Consider the following 20,520-nt stretch of genomic DNA (forward strand, 5'->3'; position numbering starts at 1 on the left):
CTAGGCCATCTTTAAGTAGAGCAACAATTCTTTTTTTCAGATCCTCAGAGAGTTTTTTGCCATGAGGTGCCATGTTGAAATTCCAGTGACCAGTATGAGAGAGTGAGAGCAATAATACCAAATTTAACACACCTGCTCCCCATTCACACCTGAGACCTTGTAACACTAATGAGTCACATGACACTGGGGAGGGAAAATGGCTAATTGGGCCCAATTTGGACATTTTCACTTAGGGGTGTACTCACTTTTGTTGCCAGCAGTTTAGACATTAATGGCTGTGTGTTGAGTTATTTTGAGGGGACAGCAAATTTACACTGTTATACAAGCTGTACACTCACTACTTTACATCGTAGCAAAGTGTCATTTCTTCAGTGTTGTCACATGAAAACACAGGATAAAATATTTACAAAAATGTGAGGGGTGTACTCACTTTTGTGAGATACTGTATATTCGTTAGGAGTAATGAATAATGACAGATCTTGAGATAAGGCAATAGACATGTGCACTGCCAAAAAAATTGTTCGTTTTCATTTTCATTTCATTTATTTTTCGGGTCATTCGCTATGATCGAAATTCGTTATTTCGAACAAATTCGGAAATTCAAAATACAAAAATTTGGAAAGTCAAAATATGAAAATTCGGAAATTTGAAAATTCGAAAAGCTGAAAAGTTGGGGGCATACGATTCGAGTCAGAGCTCCGTGTGTCCATTCAAACACGGAGCCCCGACCTGGCAGCCAGTCAGAGGCTATCACAGCGATCAAGTGACCCAGAATCAGACGTTCCGGGTCCTGATTATTAGAATTGAGCCCGGGGCTCTCGGTGAGCCCCCCGGTCACTGTGCACCGCACAAATGGAGATACGCAAATATGTGGCCCCACAGCACAAAGCCCAGTCCAGTGAGGCCACATATTTGTGTTACGTCGGCACCAAGGGATTAAGGGGTGTTTTGTGAGTACCAGGAATGCGGTATATGTATGTGGTGTAAACTGCAAGTAGGCGTAGACTTTTTTAGGCCACACCCAATATTAAATGCAATGTAACCATGATGACATCTCGCAGGTCCTCTTATCTCTATGGTGTCGCACCTTCTCAAGTTCTTAAGTTGGGAGGTATCACAGAGTGGTGCGGAGAAACGTGGGAAAGATCACATGATCACAATATATAAGACTTCAAAAAGGTATTTTATGTTATAGAATAGAAAAACACATATACATGAGCTGGTATTGCTGCACACCCTGAAGCGTTTATAGAATAAAATGCCCCCTTTGAAGAAGACCACAATTAGAAGGGTCGAAACGCGTAGGGATTCTATGTGGAAGATTATTTTTTGGCAACAAAATGCAATTTTACTAAAATTTCATATAAATGTATTTTCATCTTGATTGGTGGTTTTGTCATTTTCACGTGAATGCCAGAGCACAATTTTTACAACTCTCATGTAATTGTTAAATTGTCTTTTAATACAACAAAATATTTTAAATTCTTGAACAATTTCTTGGCTGCTAAAAAAACCCATGAGGGAACCTTTCCATTTTATAGGTATTTTATGTTATTGAAAGTTATCGATTTGCAGAGAGATATTTTCAAGGTTTTATTGTATTTACTTCTGGTATGCCCAAACTGGTTACAATAGATTTACTTACACCTAGAGGTAATATATTATATAAAAAGTCTGAAAAAAACAGCACATCGGAATACATGTCTCACTAAGTCCTTATTCAGTAATTCAGAGTCTGCTCATAGACACTTTAAACATCTTTTTTTGTTCGTAGGGAGTGAGGAATGTTGTATATGTTCTTTTACATGGACTCTTCTTTTACTTGCTCGTAGTATTCATAGAAACCACTTATATCTTCTGTTTGACGTATGATCAGTTCCAGAGTGCACTGGTACAGGAACATATAATGAGCCTAAAACAGGAAAAGTTATATCATGAACTTTTGCACACCGGTCATGTTTGCAGTCTATTACAAGTACCAGTGGCGGCTGGTGCTGAATATTTTGGGGGAGGGGAGGCAAACAAACATGCCCCCCTTACTCGCACTAACGCCACCACCCCTGCACGCGGGAGATGGACGGGAAGCCAGCGATCCCCCCTGCGGGAGATGGAAGGGAAGCCGGTGACCCCCCCTGGGGGAGATGGAAGGGAAGGCAGCGATTAGAGACAGTTAGGAGGCAGACCTTAGGAGGCAGTTGACGAGGATCCGGGGTAGGGCTGCTGCAGCTCCTTGCTCCAGCTTTCCGAGGTAAGAGCCGAGACCTTTGCTTCTCCTCCCGGGCCAAACAGGAAGTGGGCCCTGAGACCCAATTGAATCCCTGGCCAATTGGGTCTCAGGACCTGCTTCCTGATAGCGAATATAAATTCGCTATTGTCACACAACTAGGTGGGCTCAGGGCACAGTGTTCTGCGCCCCGAGCCCACCCTTTTTTGAAGCCAATTAGAGCCTCAGGCTCTAATCATGTGCTTAAAAAAAACAAAAACCCCATTGAAGTCCATGCGTTACTTATTAGGGGGGTGGCGCCCCTTATGGACGGACCGCCACTGACAAGTGCTCTCTAGAGAAGGTTGAACCCCAGGCATACAGATAAATAATAGGATCTTTGAGATCACTGTAAAATCCCTTTTTTTGAAGCCCATTGGGAGAAACAGGAATTCTTAAGAGATAAAGACTGTTGGGTTATACTGCCGGCCACAGGAGAAATGGACCCTGGTCAATATAACAACAAAAGCTAACAGGTCCCCAGAAAGACAACTAGAGCTGTGAAAAATTTGTTTCATTTCATTTTGGATTTATTTGTTAAGTTAATGTTAAGGTGATGTTAGAATGATTCATTTTCGGAATTAGTTTCGTATATTCAGATTTCGTTTCGTTTTTTGTTATTTTCTAATAGAATTAGAATTCGAAAATAAATTTGAATTAGAAATGGAAATATATTGCAATAAATACAGCAAAGTATAAAAGTGAAATAAGATGATGATGATTCCTATGTAGGCTGCTTTAGAGAATAGAATACAACAGAATATGATTGAAAATAAAGAAATAGAATAAAAAATACAATAGAATAAAACAGAATAGAACAGAAAATTTCTATTCTATTCTATTCCTTTATTTATTTTTCATTTTGTTATTCTGGTGAATGGGAGAAATGCCGCACCAACTCCAAATTATAAGCAGCCAACACAACAATCAGACTAATTGTAAAATATAAATGTGAACACAAATGTGCAGCGCTAATTAAGTAATCAATGTGTATGTACAGTATCTGAACCGTGATGGTGGTATTAGAAAGAAAAAAATATGTATACACGTGAAAATGTATATGGTGAAAAATATATCAATTTAAGTAATTGTTTGGAAAGTGGTACCCACAGAAATCGTTGTGTACCAAATAATCATAAATCCAAAGTGAAAAGAGAAATATGAATATATATATATATATATATATATATATATATATATATATATATATATATATATATATATATATATATATAATATGAATAACAAATGAACAAATGAAACTGACGCGTTTCGTCCTCTAAGACTTCTTCCTAGAGGACAAAACACGTCGGTTTCATTTGTTATCCCAGCCACAGTTTTACTGCGCTTTTTAGTTCAATTGAACCAAATTTTTACTGCCCCTTTTTTACTGAATTTTTACTGAATGTTGGAAAACTTTTTTATTTCAATAAATCCTATATCCTCGTTGGATTTACACTATGTGGGGGCTTCCTTTTTTTTTCTTTACATCATGAGAACTACCTCTGATTGAGCGGAGCTCGGTTGACAACTAAAGCCAGCCCTGGGACAACAAATCAAGGCAGCTGGAAGTCCAGGCCCAGCCCATCTCCTCCAGTGGCGAGTAGGTCTCCAGGCTCCCCCTCTGCTGAGAACACCCAATCAGTCCGGATTTGATCTATCTTCTGCATAATATGAAGCCTTCAGAGATGGGGGTCCAACAACCTGCTACCTGCTACAGTTTTGGTGCAGATACTCAGCAAGGAATGGCCAGACTTGGCCTGACCCAAATAGTAGAGTCCTGTGGTAACTGAAACAAAGACAGAATGCCTTTGGATGGAAGGAAGTGTCCTATGTCCTTATAATGTCCATATGTCAGTATAATTATTCTCTTTGGAGAACAGGTGTACTCCATAATCTTAGTCTTATAGTCTCCATTTGGCTAGCAATTGGCCCACTTCAAATATTAAACTCTATATTTGTATGCAGTAGCATTTTCCATCTCCAGGGGGCTTCAGAATTTTTTTTTTAAGCTATAAAGCAGGGGTCTCCAAACTGTCTAAGCAAAGGACCAGTTTACTGCCCCTCAGACTTTAGGGGGGCCGCATTATGGCCAGTGGGATTAGAAAATGCCTCAGACTTGGCAGTCAGCGGAGGTAAAATAATTACGTAATGCCTGTGGGCAATAGGAGGCATTGGTATGAGTGGGAGGAATAGTGCCCCATCATTGGTGTTAATGGAAGGAATAGTGTCCCATCTATGGTATCAGTGGGAGCAATAGTGCCCCATCACTGGTGTCAGTGGAAGGAATAGTGTTCCATCATTGGTGTCAGTGGGAGGAATAGTGTCCCATCATTGGTGTCAGTGGGAGTTATAGTGCCCCGTCATTGGTGTCAGTGGAAGGAATAGTGTCCCATCATTGGTGTCAGTGGGAGGAATAGTATCCCATCACTGGTGTCAGTGGAAGAGATAGTGTCCCATCATTGGTGTCAATGGAAGGAATAGTGTCCCATCATTGGTGTCAGTGGGATGAATAGTGCCCCATCACCAGTATCAGTGGAAGAAATAGTGTCCTATCATTGGTGTCAGTGGAAGGAATAGTGTCCCATCTATGGTGTCAGTTGAAGGAATAATGTCCCATCATTGCTGTCAGTGAGAGGAATATTGCCCCATACTTGGTGTCAGTGAATGGAATAGTGTTCCATCATTGCTGTCAGTGGAAGGAATAGTGTCCCATCATTGGTGTCAGTATGAGGAATAGTGTCCCATCATTGGTGTCAGTGGGTGAAATATTGCCCCTTACTTGGTGTCAGTGAATGGAATAGTGCCCCATCATTGGTGTCAGTGGGAGGAATAGTGTCCCATCATTGGTGTCAGTGGGAGGAATAGTGTCCCATCATTGGTGTCAGTGGGAGGAATAGTGTCTCATCATTGCTATCAGTGAGAGGAATAGTGTCCCATACTTGGTGTCAGTGAATGGAATAGTGTTCCATCATTGGTGTCAGTGGGATAAATAGAGCTTCATCTTTGGTGTCATTGTAAGGAATAGTGCCCCATTGTTGGTGTCAGTGGAAGGAATAATACCTTATATCAGGTGAAGGAATAGTGCCCTAAGGGCCAGATAATTGCAAGCAAAGGGCCATATCGGGCCCGCGGGCTGCAGTTTGAAGACCACAGCTATAAAGGATGAAGGAGAACAAGAGGCAAAAGTGGTAAAATCACATACTAATAGAAACCTAAGTGAAAAATATCACCGTACCGCTGTGTGCACCATTAAAGGCCGTTGCTGGTTCAGACAATGAGCTATTCCATACACATCCACAGAACTCTCCTCTTTTAGCTGGGTTATAATCCAATCCAGAGCAATGAAGATTCCCGACCTGCAGGCTCCAGAGCTGATAAAATGTAATATGTACATTGTGAAAAAATACATGCAAAAGTATAGATATATAAAATAAATAGTAAAAAGTAAAGCTAAAAATAAATATGAAAAAGATAAAGGAACGTAGGTAACAGGACAGAAAAATATATGTATAGTGAAGTAGAGTAATACATTTTCATCCTACTGTTTTACCTTAAAATAATATAGGGGAGAGGAGTGGGGCTGTGAGCTTTAACTAGGAAGTCAATATTTGCATATTAGATTTCCCCAGGTCTAGAGGTTCCCAGGGAGCTATAGAACAGGTATCTCCAAACCTTCTAATCAAAGGGCCAGTTTACTGTTCTTTAGGCTTTAGGGGGCCGAAATGTGGGCAGTGGAGTAGAAAATGCCCCAGCATTAGTGCTCCATCTCTTGATGAGAGGAATTATGCCCCATAGTTGATATGAATGAGAAGAGTAGTCTTGTTGATGGTGTCATTGGGGGGAATGGTGCCCCATCATTGGTGCCATTGGTGGAATAGTGCCCCAAGGGCCAGATAAAGGGCCAATCAAAGGGCCATGTCCGTCCAGCTGCAGTCTGGAGACCATTGCTGTAGAAGAACATAAACAAACTATGGGCACATCTAGAAGTGCCTTCTATTTCTTGACAGTGAAGATCCTAATGGTGGAGCCAAGCATGGGCACACTTTGAAAAATATGTAAACCCAATCTATAAAATTTAATTCAAAGAAGAACTCACAGAATGTGAAAAAAACAACCCTTGCAGTGAAGCCTTTCCACCCTGAAGGACTGAAGATCAGTTAAAACCCTCAAAACATTATATATTTTCTGAAAATATTTTATTTTCACATGATATTAGTCCAGTGGTTTACCAAGGGCAAAATTTCAGCTGCGGGCCTCCTTCCCCCGGGTGTAGGCAAGGGAGACCAGTCAACATCAGTTCACTGATCTCCCCTGGCTGTAAAGAACCCAGAAGCAACATGCATAACCTCACTGCCAGTTTCTGGTGTCATTTTCCCTGCAGCTTCAATGGAAGGCGGATGAGACATCAGGGGTCTAAATGACCCCTGATGTCTCCTTAAAGAGAACCTGTTACAAATAATTGATATCACATAAATTATTTTTGTCCTCTATGTGGTATAATGTTTGGGTGGAAAAAAAAGAGGGAAAAATAAAGTAACACCGAAGCATTAAGAACCCCTCCTAAAAATTTGAGCTCCCCCCCCCCCCCCTTAAATATGCACACAAATGCATCAGGGATGCCTTCGTACAAAAACATTGCTTGCACTACACATTACATATTGCTGTATACGTCATAGTGAGAGCAATAATTCTAGGACCATTATCCATATCTATAATGTCTGTAGGAACTTTTAAAAAGTTACCTATGGAATATATAGGAAATCAAAGTACATTGTTAGGGCGCACGCAATTTTAAAGCTTGACATGTTGGGTATCTGTTTACTCAGCACAACCTCATCCTTTATATTTTGTTTAAAAACTGGATAATATATCATGTTTTTTCGCCCTAAAATGAATTTTAGTGTATTTTTTTTTTTTTACTGAAAATGTATGTTTGATAAACCATTGTGCTCATATCATGTGATATAAACAATTGGAACTACCAACATTTTATTCTCCAGGGTGTCTGCTTTCAGAAAATATATAATGTTTAAGGGTTTTACCTAATCTTCAGGCCTAAAATGATTTTTGTAACAGGTATGCAAAAAAACCCCACAAAAACGGGTCTGGTCTGAAAAAGACCATGCAGCCATCGCTGGACTAAATGTAGAATGGAAAGGGGCTTTAAATAATTGTGTTGACTGCCATTGGTTGAATCACTTGGCAGCTTCCTATACCCTTCAATGTATCCATTGAGATTCTCCCCAGCAATTCAGATCTCTTCTTCTAGCAAAGCTTAATTTCCTTGGCCATTATTTGGCTTTGTGAAAAAGTTGTAGCAGAATGGAACTAAGAATTCTTGGAGAAATGCCTTTGCCACAAGAGACACATAAGAAACCAGTGCGTGATTCACCTTCCCAGCAAACATGCATACCCGAGACAGTCTTGGTGGCTACAGTTGACCCTTGGCACCAAAAATACCTACCTGCAGTGCACCAAGGTGGGGTAATTAGGAGAATTCTTTTTTCTGTACTGCTGAACTGAACTGACAAACTTCATGAGGATGTCTCTGTCAATAAAGTCCCAACTGGTGGTCCACAAAGTGTATTGGAATTGTCGCACCTGACGACTTTCACTGCTCTTAAGCTGAGTTAAAAAAAGTGATTTTTATTAGAGAATTTATACAGTGTGTACCAATCAAAAGAGAACAGCGTATGATATCTACATACTGCAATGTATTACTGAATCTACTTACATTTGTCACCAACAGGTTTCGGACAGTCCCGTTACGGTGAATGTCTTCTGATACAAAAGTCACCATGATGTCACCAAATACCTTAGCTTCTCTGGAGGGCCAATATTGCTCACTGCATTCCTAAAATGGGCAATTATTATTCCTTATCCCACGTATTTACGTATTTACAGTAGAAGATAGATAGATAGATAGATAGATAGATAGATAGATAGATAGATAGATAGATAGATAGATAGATAGATAGATAGATAGACATCATCATACCATCAGTTGCTACAAGTAGGTATTGATGGTGCTCAAGCCAATTGTAAAGCAGCTCCTAGTTTACCATTTCGTCTGCGTTGTGGTGCTTTGGCAGCAAAACAAATAGGCTACCATATTGCAACATATATTAACGTGTAGGCAGGTGCAGTCTATTTTCTCCACTGCAGGTGGCACTCAACCAAATCGGCAGTGCTGAGGGAGAGGAAGTTAAAAGGAACATGGTTGCTCTATGGTTTCTTGGGTCATAGTGGCAGTGATCTGGTTGGCTGCTGACAACCCATGTGACTCTGGCAGCCATCTTGGGTCAGGCAGAGTCTATTTATGACCCTGGCTCCTGAGTTTGGAGCGCATTTAGCGCGTAGGTAGTGCAGGAACAGGTTACGCATCTGTCAGGGACAGTAATCACAGCAGGGGAAGGTTCCAGACGGGTAGAGAAAGACTAGGGATCTGCCATTTCTCCTGGAAATCTCCCTGCTTGGGCTCAGACAAACCAGGCCGCATTCTGCCCCTCAAGACAGACGCTGTCAGTTCGACTGGGATCTGCTCTGCTACAATCTGCTGTTCACCTATGAGTGTTCCCAGCTGCCTTCCACTGGGCTTGTTGTGAACTGGTATACTCTGACTACAATACAAGTTCTTTCTATTGGCAACTGGACAGTGTGTGAGTTACTGCCGCTGCACCACGCCGCATCCTCCCACAAACATGCAACAAAATGTGCATTGCAAATTATAAAGTGCAGCGCTAAATTAAACTGTGAATATTAAATGACACAATGCCTAACAGCATGCGGTGTAGTGGATAGCACTCTCGTCTAGCAGTAAAAAGGGTCCCTGGTTCGAATCCCAAACAAGACACTACCTGCCTGGAGTTTGCATGTTCTCCCTGTGTCTGCGTGGGTTTCCTGCGTGTGCTCCGGTTTCCTCCAACACTCCAAAGGCATGCTGGGAGGTTAATTGGCTTCTGTCCAAAATTGGCCCTAGTATATGAATGTGAGTTGGGGACCTTGGATTGTGGGATCCTTGAGGGTAGGAACTGATGTGAGTGTGTGATGTATGTGTGGAGTGCTGTGTAAATTGACAGCACTATATGGGTACCTTAAATAAATAGGGATAATTGTAGGCATGCACCCACATTCACTCAGGTTGAACTGGATGGACTGGTGTCTTTATGCAACCTTACTAACTATGTAATATTCAATATTAATAATTGAATTAATATAGCATATAACATACTATAAAGTACAAACCGTGCAATAAGTGTGCAAAACGTGCAATATTGAAAAGCAATGTGAACAAATAAAGAAAAAAGAAAAGTTCATATGTAGCTGATATACTGTACAAATGGAGGAAATCCAATGAGGAAATAACGAGGTACGCCATGCTCACACGCTCTGTGCATGTGTGGTCGCTTCCATGGATTTTTAGAATTGTTTTGGCTTGTTTGCTCTGGAGCTGTATCTTCAGTTTGAAAACATATGTATGCAGCACTTGCCTCTAAATCGCTTAAGAGACAATATCACACTATTTTGAGTCTCTTGTCTCTTCACATATTTTACACACCCTGTTGCTGAGCCTGTCTGATTCCCTGGTTGTTGATTACTGTCACGGAACGTCCCACGGGCCCTCCCATCACAATTACCATCCGGTGCACCTAAAGGCTTTTGGTGAGAGACGCCTGGATACTCCGCCATTGAATCTTTGAATTCAAACAAACACTTTGTGACCCCTCTGAGTAAGGGTGGTCGCTGGATTTCTAGTAAGCCTTTTAATTAATTATGGTGATGGGTAACACGCTGCCAAGCCTCTGATTAACGCTGTCCACCTTTTATGGGATCTCCTCCACTGAATATTAATTTAAAAAATAACTTTTCTTCCCTCATTCAATTTCCTCCATTTATATATCAGCTACATTTAAACTTTTCTTTTTTCTTTATTTGTTCACATTGCTTTTCAATATTGCACGTTTTGCACACTTATTGCACGGTTTGTACTTTATAGTATGTTATATGCTATATTTATTTAATTATTAATATTGAATATTGGTTATAGTGACACCGGGGGTTATTTACGAAAGGCAAATCCACTTTGCACTACAAGTGCAAACTACAAGTGCAAAGTGCACTTGTAATTGCACTGAAAGTGCACGTGGAAGTGCAGTCGCTGTATATCTGAGGGGTAGATCTGAAATGAGGGGAAGCTCTGCTGATTTTATTATCCAATCATGTGCAAGCTAAAATGTTGTTTTTATTTTCCTTGCATGTCCCCCTCAGATCTACAGCGACTGCACTTCCATGTGCACTTTCAGTGCAATTTCAAGTGCACTTTGCACTTGTAGTTTGCGCTTGTAGTGCAAAGTGGATTTGCCTTTCGTAAATAACCCCCATTGCATCATTGTACATTTGCACTTTATTCATCACATGCTGTTAGGCATTGTGTCATTTATTATTCACAGTTTAATTTAGCGCTGCACTTCATATTTTGCATTTATCCTTTGTGCCCAATATCTGGGTTATAGTGTTCAGCTGCTGATCTTTTACCAACCGAGCGCAGATTTTTATATATATTCACGACAAAATGTGCATTAACTTACATTCATCAAAGCTTTACAATGCATCACTAAGCTGCCATTGTTGACCTCTTTGGGTCCTTTCACATGGTCAATCCAAAAAGATCCGTCTGTCAGTTTTTCAGGCGGACTTGATCAGATGGTTCATGTATTCCTATGGAGAGACTTGTGTCTGTTCACACCCATCTTCCTCTGGGTCCAATCAGGCCAACTAAAAAAATGGAGGAGGACTGCGCCCTCTTCCGTTTGGGCGGACTGGATAGGAGGCAGCCTGGTGTAAACGGACAGTAGAGTTTGTTCACTCTTGGCCGCCCATAGAGCAGAGTGGGGTCGGTCCCGGTCCACTCTGCTGAAACTGAGCGGACAAAGACCTGCCATCCACCCCACTTTGCTCCAATCAGCAGGGGGTCCGCGGACAGATCCCCCCGCTGATCGAAACAGAAGGAACCCATTAGAAAGGACAATTACTCATTGACTCTTAACAAGTTTACATATCAGGAGCTTTGATTAAAGCGAGACACAGCCAGGTAACTAATGTTTGTGAAAAGATATCAACAGTTGCAGTATAGGTTCCTTGTAGATAAATGTAATGTACATAACTATCATTTATAGCTAACGTTAGGTACGACAATTTTTACATATTTACAGTAAGTCCAGCTTGGACCAATGTAATTACAGTATGTATGTGCCATGCCTGTGGGATCTCCATGGAAGGTGGTAAACACTGTAGTAGAGACGGCTACTACAGTAATCATCACCAGCTTCCAGGTCCCATACCAAGCAGTTGCCCCGCTGCTTAGTAAACTCAGGAGGTTGTCCACTCGGCATCATTCAGTAAATTATTTGTATTTTCTTAATGAATGCAAACTGTTCTCTGATGGGACAAGTTGGAGATTGTGCCGGCACTGCCCTGCTTCTCCAAATAATCAGACAATGGTTTGCGTTCATTGAGAAAATACAAAGCCTTCTCTGAATGACGCCTGTGTTGGGTGAATGATGTCCTACAGTCACAATGCAACAGGGCAGCTGCAGAACCGGAAGTTAGAGGAGATCGCTGAAGTAGCTGGTCCTACTACGTACACCTATTACCAGTTTCCACAGGGATCCCACAGGTATAGCACATGCATATTATTATTTATTATTTAAGGTACTTACATAGCTCTGTCAATTTACGCAGTGCTTTACATATACATTGTACATTCACATCGGTCCCTACCCTCAAGGAGCTTACAATCTAAGGTCTCTAACTCACATTCATATACTGGGGCCAATTTAGACAGAAGCCAATTAACCTACCAGCATGTCTTTGGAGTCATACTTACATTCATCCAAGCGAGACCAATGTAGACCAATGTAACTATGTAATAACTACAATGCTTAAACCTTCAGCTTTAAACGCAAAAAGAATTTAAAGCGGAGTTCCATCCAAAAATGGAACTTCCGCTTTTCTGGTTTCCTCTCCTCCTCCGGTGTCACATTTGGCACCTTTCAGGGGGGAGTAGATATTTTTGCACCCACTTTGGGCATAGATACCCGAGCCACCCGCGGGTATCTACGCCACTTCCCGCCCCCCCCCTGTTGTCTTCTGGGAGACACATGGGTCCCAGAAAACAGCAGGTGTTTCGTCACATTCGGCTACCCATCACATTTTGCTACCCGCTGCAGTGTGCTACATGCGCGACGCCGCCATGTGTGTTCCAACACTGTTGTAAGACACCACTTTGCCACAGGGCCCCTCGCGGGCTCGCTTCGCTCGCCAAGCTTCGGGCGCGGCCTCGCTTCACTCGGTATAATTATAATATAACTCTATGTCCACTTGGATGGTAGGGCTTGAACCTGGACTCAGGGATGTGGCCACAAAATTCTGAGCAAACGCACATCGCCACAGTGTTGGAACGCATATGGCGTTGTCACGCATGCGCAGTCCAGCGGGTAGCCAAATGTGATGGGTCGCCATATGTGACGAAACACAGGGACCAGTGGGATAGCACAGCACGAGTCGCGCATGCACAGTAGGGAACCCGGAAGTGAAGTCGCAAGACTTCACTTCCTGATTCCCTTATGGAGGATGGCGGCGATAGCACCTGACAGCCGAGGGATAGATCGGCTTCGGGTGCCGACATCACAGGCGCCCAGGGTAGGTAAGTGTCCATATTTTAAAAGGCAGCAGCTGCAGTATTTGTAGCTGCTGACTTAAAAAAAAAAATCGGCGGACCTCCGCTTTAAAGTATAACTAAAGGCAAAACTTTTTTTTTTTATGTTTTGGATAGAGTGGAGAGGGATTAGAACACCTACTAGAATTTTATTGCTGTCTGTGTCCCCATTAGGGAGAGTCACCCTCTCTATTTGTACTGTTTACCATTATTATTGAAAGTGAAAGTAAAAGAAAACACCAAATTTTTGGTTTTCCCAAGAAAACTAATAGAGGGGAAAATTTCCAATAGGGATACTAGTTCTGGTGACCTGGGGGGTCCCCAAGGAATTCTCTTAATTTGCAAGGATTTCTCTCACTTCCTGTTTTGGCTATGGGACAGGAAGTGAATGTAAATCTCCACAACGGGTCACAGATGGCAAAAAAAAAATAAATAAACTGATAGGGGTTGTAACCCTCCTTTACTCTATCCAAAATGGAAACAAAAAGTTTTGCCTATAGTTCTACTTTTGGTGCTCTCTTCTGCTAAAAACTCCAGTCAGTTGCAATGAGTTACGGCACCTTACTCTTTTCTTTTTTAATGACATAGCTTTGTATTATATTGGTCCATGGACCTGGCTTATACAAATTGTTCCAGTTTAATTCCATACATCATCAATTATCCATTCCTTAGGAATTAATTTAATTGATTTCTAAAGAAAATTTTAATTTTCCAAAGAAAACAATGGTTATCAATGTACCTTGCCATTTTCTTCACAACTGGACAGCATCACTATGGTATTTATGTGTTTCTCCCATATCAAGTACCAGAAATATCCCACTGTATTAGACTGAGGGTTCTGTGCTGCAATGAACTCCCGTGAAAATCTATAACCCTGAAAGAAAGGAAAAGGGGCTTTAATAGTGAAATATATGCAAAGTCCCATATACACATAAGGCAGAAAGCTTTTCATATAAACTGACCCTGACGTTCTTTAAAGAGTAACTATAATTTTTTCATTATTTGTTGTTTAAGCAATTAGCATAAAGTGATTGTAAAGTCAAATTTTTTATTTGTTTGTTATTTTTTAAAATAACAAACATGTTATACTTACCTCCTCTGTAAAGTTGGTTTTGCACAGAGCAGCCCCAATCCTCCTCTTCTCGAGTCCCTCGCCGGTGCTCCTGGCCCCTCCCCTCCTGTTCAGTGCCTCCACAGCAAGCAGCTTGCTATGGGGGCACCCAAGCCGAGTCACAGCTCGGCCCCGTCCCCTCTCTCTTCTGATTGGCTGACTGATTTTGACTGACAGCAGCGGGAGCCACACTGCTGCCTCAGCCAATGAGGAGGGGAGCCAGTGGCTGTACTGTAAATTTGGATCTATCAATACCTTTAGAAGTCTGCATCAAATACATTCCTGACGTATTATAATGGTCAGCATTAGTACCAGGCAACTAACTGTGCCTGTGCTGGGAGGTGCTATATAAAAGAATTATGTCACTGGTCAACTTGAGTTTGCAGAAAACATCTCATCAGCCTCCCTACTCACAAACTATAAAATTTTATTTTGGTAAGACACAGGATGAGAGTCGGCAGTGGGACATTTACTTCAATTGGTGCCATCCTTCAGGGGAGGAAGACAGATGAAGCCATTGCATTTGTCCATAGGGGGAATACTGTGATATATATTGGAAGGTAATAAATATATGCAAGCCTTATATACAGTCGATAGTTGCACGCACTGTATGTAAAATCTAAAGATAATTCTAAAGCTCTACTTTAATGTAAAGATGATCAATGTGTGTTGATGGATTGAATGCTCTACTTCCATGTATGCTCATGACATAAAATCCTCTGCTTCATTTGTATCTTAAATAGTAACTCCACTTTTGTTGAGAAAAAAAAAACAATCCCTTTTGGGAGATCTACGTACAATTGCAAGGATTTTTATAAACTTTGTAGCAGATTTCTACCTTTTGCTGCTCTGAAGAAATAGCTGTTTGTTTCACTATGTTCTTTGCAGACTGATTCGGAATGGGAGGGCCTGGTTCATTATAATCACCTGTTGCACTCTCAGTGTTCTAATGAGAAAATCTGCAGTATCTGCATCCCTTTAGAAGTATTTAACTAAATTTAATTCCTTTTGCAAAGAATGCCTAAAATCTCACTTCGGAAAAAATCAGTAAGCCAATCAATCACACAAGAAGGAAATGACACTCCTGGAGAAGTTCTGTATACCCACAATATGCATAATGCCTCCATCTTGCCAGATTACATTTTACAGAAAATTACAGTGGCTGCAGATTAAAAATGAAAGGTCTTTTTAATAATATGACGTAACAATATGACTTGTGTAGCAATTGTACATATATGTCAAAGGAAAAGATCCAAAAGCCATGTGCATGGAGAGAGATGAATGGTAGCCTCCGCCCGGACTCCAGCCAGGCCACGCCCCCAATGCGTCAGTCCTTCATACCATTACTTCATGTTCCAATGTTTTTTCAAATGGCATGCTTAAGCTCCAAGGGGCGGTGCGAAACACGTTGGGGGGCATGGCCTGGCTAGAGTCCAGGCTGGGGCTGCCAATCATCTCACTTCATATACATGGGTCAGCTTCATGATGTGTGGCTTATGGATCTTTTCCTTTGACATTGCTGCAGCTTGGAGCTAGGACAAGTTCTCTATCCCTGCCTGCACTCACAGTGGTCTAGTTGGACTTTACCTCTCTATCTACATTTTATCTTTTTGGGTTACAATTGTACATATATGCTATATGTTTTTTTTTTTTTTTTGCTTTTTTTTCCCCCAAGAAAATGGAGTTACCCTTTAAAATCCCTTCCAGGTCACTGCAAGCCTTACAGACAGGAAATGTCTGAATAAAATCTATAGCTTTTGCAGTCATTAATGGCTGGATAATAGAGGGTCCCAGTATGAGGACCGATAGATACATTGCGGCTTTTTTATTTTTTTGTGGGACATCTGAACCTTAACCATCCATAAAATTCCAGAATAATATTTATAGTAAGTGCTCAGCACCTTGCAATAAATGACATATTTCTACTTGAAAAAATATAAAAAAAACTATATTATGAAAAAAAAAATGTAAACATTTTAAATAACTTACAGAAATATAGCTGGCACTGATATATCCATAAATGGAACCTTCAAGAGCTGACGTCCTGGCATGAGACGTTCCGTCTATAACACAGTTTGTAAGAAGAAATTGCAAAAAAAAAAATGCATTTAGAGAAACTACTGGATCGACCATAGTGCACAACAGAACATAGTATATTTTGAAGCGAAGATAACTTTTATAGATATAGTAAATAACTTTTATTGACTGAATAGAACACACAATGGTGTTACTTTACTAAAGGCAAATAGGCTTGAGTGAAAACAATGTGAATGAAATAGAAGTGATCTGAACATTTATTGTTACTCATTCCTATGTGATTACAAGCACGGGTATAGTCAACAGCTGGTTTGGATGCCAAACCAGCTGCTGACTAGGCCTGCACTTGTCTATTGGACCCCCCAAAAAATTGGATACTCTTTTAATAATCCCTTTAAATTTTATTGGAATAAAGTTGTATCTTGACCACTTAGCAATGGTGCGGTGCTTCAATTTCCATTTTTGATATACTACAAGCCAAGGAGACCATGGAGATCCTCTGGGATGTAGAAGCTGCCTGCTCAGGAACCAGATTATTTACATCCGCGTCAATACTTTATGATAGCAACACCAATAACATAACCTTGTGGGTCCAGTGCTATTTTTCTACTTTCCTCAAATACACCATTCGTTTCTGACAGTAAATGAGTTTCTCACAAAGGGGGCACTTCTGCTCTGCAAAGTGAACGAATGAGAGACCCGGTGGACCTATCTATTAGTTAACTATAGAGTGGTTGAATTGCAACAAAATGGCATGTGCTCGGCAGAATCACTAGCCAAGCATCTTTTCTGTTATTTACTCATGATACTTCCCATGCAACCCTGTATACCATCTTGGTGACTTTACCTTTCTCTACAGTCAAAAAAAGGACAGCAGAATGCAGATGGGGGCATTGTAAGCATGCTCTTCCCTTCCATAAAAAAGCTCCCTGTGTTAATATTGACAACATACAAAGTTTTCGAGCCCCAAATGGTTCAAAGTGCTAGTCCCTTCTCTCTATCTGGGTGACTATGGGAGGCAACTCAAATTTAGATTTCTGGTATTTCAAAATACATAAATGGATTAAAATATATTATTATGAATTACTGAAGCTCAGCTTTGGCATGGGAGAGGCGTAGACAACAAATGATTCTGGATGTTTGGTTTACAATATAATCCAGTTTGCACAATGGAACCTGTCTTGGTCACAAACACACTTAGTGTCGATGCAGAATGAAACTATATAATCTGCTAGCTCTTTTGAATTGCAGCAGAAAATTGGAGAACCTAGTGGTAGCCTACACAAACCTAGGAGAACATAAACTACATAAGCTTCAAAAGAACATAAAATTTACAAGCAGAAAGGGTCCATTGTGGGAAATGAGTCCAGGATTCTAGTACTGCAAAGCTACAGGGCTAACCAACATTAAGTCACTGCCTACAATACAAAGTATTTGCTTACATATCTCAACGGCATCCAGTTGCTTCTTCTCTGTTTTGGCAAGGTTTATGGTTATAGCTCTGGACTGCAAAACTTCAACACATTTTAGACTCTGCATAAGATAATAATGGTGTTACTGCAAAAGCTCACAAAATTATAAACTATGAATTTCATCTTTTACAATATATATATAAGAAAATTAAGTCTTTTTTACATACATCAAACTCAAGAATCAGGCCTTTGTAGTCACTTGTTCTCAGCCTTTGATATGCTGCGTGGAAGTTTTCTATCTTCACAGATTGTTTCCTGAAAATATAAAAATGCGAAATCCTAGTAGAATCTTAGGAGTCATAATAGGAATAATTGTTGTAAATATGGTTTTGCAAAATATTAACAATAAAATATTATCTAAATGTAATATCTTACACTCAACTGGACTTTTTTTGTAACATGAAACATGTTTTACTGCTTATCTAAGCGGCTTCATCAGCTCCAATGAGTGTCAGGGATCAGGGACATGGCTCTGCATTTATAATCACACTAGAAACTCAGATACCGTAATCCATTCACCATGAAATGTGTTAAGGCATGTGTTGATTTTACAAGAACAGGACAGGAGGTGGGAAAGTTAATAAAACCATTCTGCTTTACCTACATAATCCAATAACCATAGTGACATAGACATGGGACAGGTGTTAATCATTCAAGTTGAAGGTGTGAATTACTGCAGTAGAGATGGCCCCAACCTCTGTTAGGGGATGATTTGTCCAGTTTACTATAACTCGAGTCATGCTACTCAAACTATTAACACATCTCCAACTTCATAGCACCAAAGTGATTGGATTATGTAATTTTGAAATTATACCAAGGTGGTTTTGCAAGCTTTCCCATCTCCCATCATGTTCTTGCACAATCAACATCTGTCTCGACACCTTCCATGATGACTGGAATGAGGTGACTGTGTTATTTGTGTGGCTACAAATGCTAGGGTATGTTCCTGACTGTAGAAGCTGCTTGGGTACAAAATGCAACATCTTCAACATTACCGAACAAGTCTAGCTGAATGCAACAAATTTCATCTACTATATATATACCATGACCTGAATCAATTAAAACCTTCACAGATATAATAAAATATTGTCACTACAAAATGTATTTATACTAATCTTGAGTAAAGTTTGTTACTATATTTTTTGTCTTTGGCAGTAAGGATGTACATACATTATTGAGTAAACCCAGCTAATCATATAAAATAAATTGTCATTATTAAAACATTTCACAAAGGAGAATGAAAAACATAAATTGCAGCCATAATTTATTCCTGTTTCCATTAAATGATTTGTTTTTGTTTATGGAACAGCAATGGGTACCAATATCACTCACTGCTCTATCCAGTATCTAACTAAGGTTGTTAAGAATTTTTTTAAAGTTGTTTTTATAAACACAACATATGAATGAAGCAATTTGTATTAGCATACAAGTTGATACAATGGACTAGTTTTATGGCTCTAAACTTTCTAGTATGTTTGTCACAATTTATACATTGCAAATAAAGAAACAAATATAGATTCATTTTAAATAGTAGAAAAAGTGTTTGATTTTTAATTTTTGAGCTTTTATTTGGCATAAAAAAAGTTTGAACATATATGTCATTCTGTGGATATACATGCGATTTCTGCTTTAATGGATGTTTATGTATACTCCCCTTCTACCAAGTGTGGATAATTCAATGGTCTTTCCTTGCACCATAATATCTCTTTACAAATCAATTTACCTCCATTTAATTTATTTTCTTGGATTGTGATTCAGGTTATACCCTACAGAATATATTTTAGAGAATGTTAATGTTTGTTGACATTTGTTCTCCTGTTGATTGTATGGTGTATACCAATTTTATATTGAGCACTTTCTCAGTTGCTTTTTTACTGTAGTTTGCAAAACTCTTTTTCTTTTCTTAATGGAACATTAATAAATATGATTGAAATAAAAAAATCAGTTTACACATGCTTAGCAGTACAATACAAATGAAAGTGAATGTAAACCCTCCATATACCAAGTGAAGTGAACAGCCTCCAATGATACACAGGGATTAAACAAATCTCCCTACAAAAGTTGTACATGTATATATGCTGTCTTCACATTTATATACTGTTTAGAAAGTGCACATTCTGTTAAATTTTTTTCCCTATAGGAGAAGACTATTGCTGGACACTGAGATACTGTTAGATAGCTGATTGGAGGAAAGGCACACACCCCCTCACCACACATGTAGGGGTTTGTGCAGCAGTGTGCTAATCTATTTATAGCAACCTCCTCCGACACACACTTCTATCTCCAGGCCTCGGAGAGTTTGTCAAAAGTTGATGGCTGATAACGGGAACGGAGCAGGACAGAGCTACGAGGCACAATGCTTTGAAGAGAGATAACAAAACACTACAGATATATGTGCCCAGCTCAAATTTCATGAATTGGGTTTACATCCACTTTAAGTAGTACCAAAACAACAAACGACATATGCAGAATTATCTACTCAAAATAGTTTCTACAGGAACATCATGCCAGCCATGAGAAAGATTGTGCCAACCATAAGGCACATGCATATGTTTGTAGTCATAGAAGCCTAGCTAAATGTACAACATTGCACACAAATTGCAGCGTGCAGGCCAATGTACGGGCATGTCCAGCACAGATGCTTGCGTATATCAGGCAGAGTTTCTGTAATTCCTGAGCCTGAACCTCGTGCTTGACTTTGTTATTGTTCCTGCTTCTGTCTGGCCTGCTTATGGATTATCCTTGTCTGACTATGTTTCCTGCTGATGTCTGTTACCGACCTTGGCCTGGACTTCTGACCAAGATTTTGTCTATCGACTTCGTACCTCGCTGCCTGCACGTTCCTAACTAACCTCTACTTGTTCCTGACCTTGGTTCTGCTTATGATTTGATGCCTTCCTGCTCAGCTGTTACTGAA

The 20,520-nt window shown here is 40.1% G+C and overlaps 1 protein-coding gene across 1 annotated transcript in view; it reads right to left on the bottom strand.

Moving 5' to 3' along the window:
* Positions 1–1,441: 1,441 nt before the first annotated feature.
* LOC141111914 (uncharacterized) overlaps positions 1,442–20,520 on the bottom strand; it is a 118,084-nt gene continuing 99,005 nt past the window's right edge. The window contains exons 35-42 of the mRNA XM_073604126.1: positions 17,771–17,858; positions 17,574–17,664; positions 16,084–16,157; positions 13,723–13,857; positions 8,001–8,120; positions 7,731–7,891; positions 5,502–5,637; positions 1,442–1,912 (exon numbers count right to left, since the gene is read on the bottom strand). Coding sequence (XP_073460227.1) covers positions 1,802–1,912; positions 5,502–5,637; positions 7,731–7,891; positions 8,001–8,120; positions 13,723–13,857; positions 16,084–16,157; positions 17,574–17,664; positions 17,771–17,858 — 916 coding nt within the window. The 3' untranslated portion in view covers positions 1,442–1,801. The remainder of the gene's footprint in view (positions 1,913–5,501; positions 5,638–7,730; positions 7,892–8,000; positions 8,121–13,722; positions 13,858–16,083; positions 16,158–17,573; positions 17,665–17,770; positions 17,859–20,520) is intronic.

Source organism: Aquarana catesbeiana, linkage group LG11 (genome assembly GCF_042186555.1).
Source record: "Aquarana catesbeiana isolate 2022-GZ linkage group LG11, ASM4218655v1, whole genome shotgun sequence".
Lineage (NCBI taxonomy): Eukaryota > Metazoa > Chordata > Amphibia > Anura > Ranidae > Aquarana > Aquarana catesbeiana.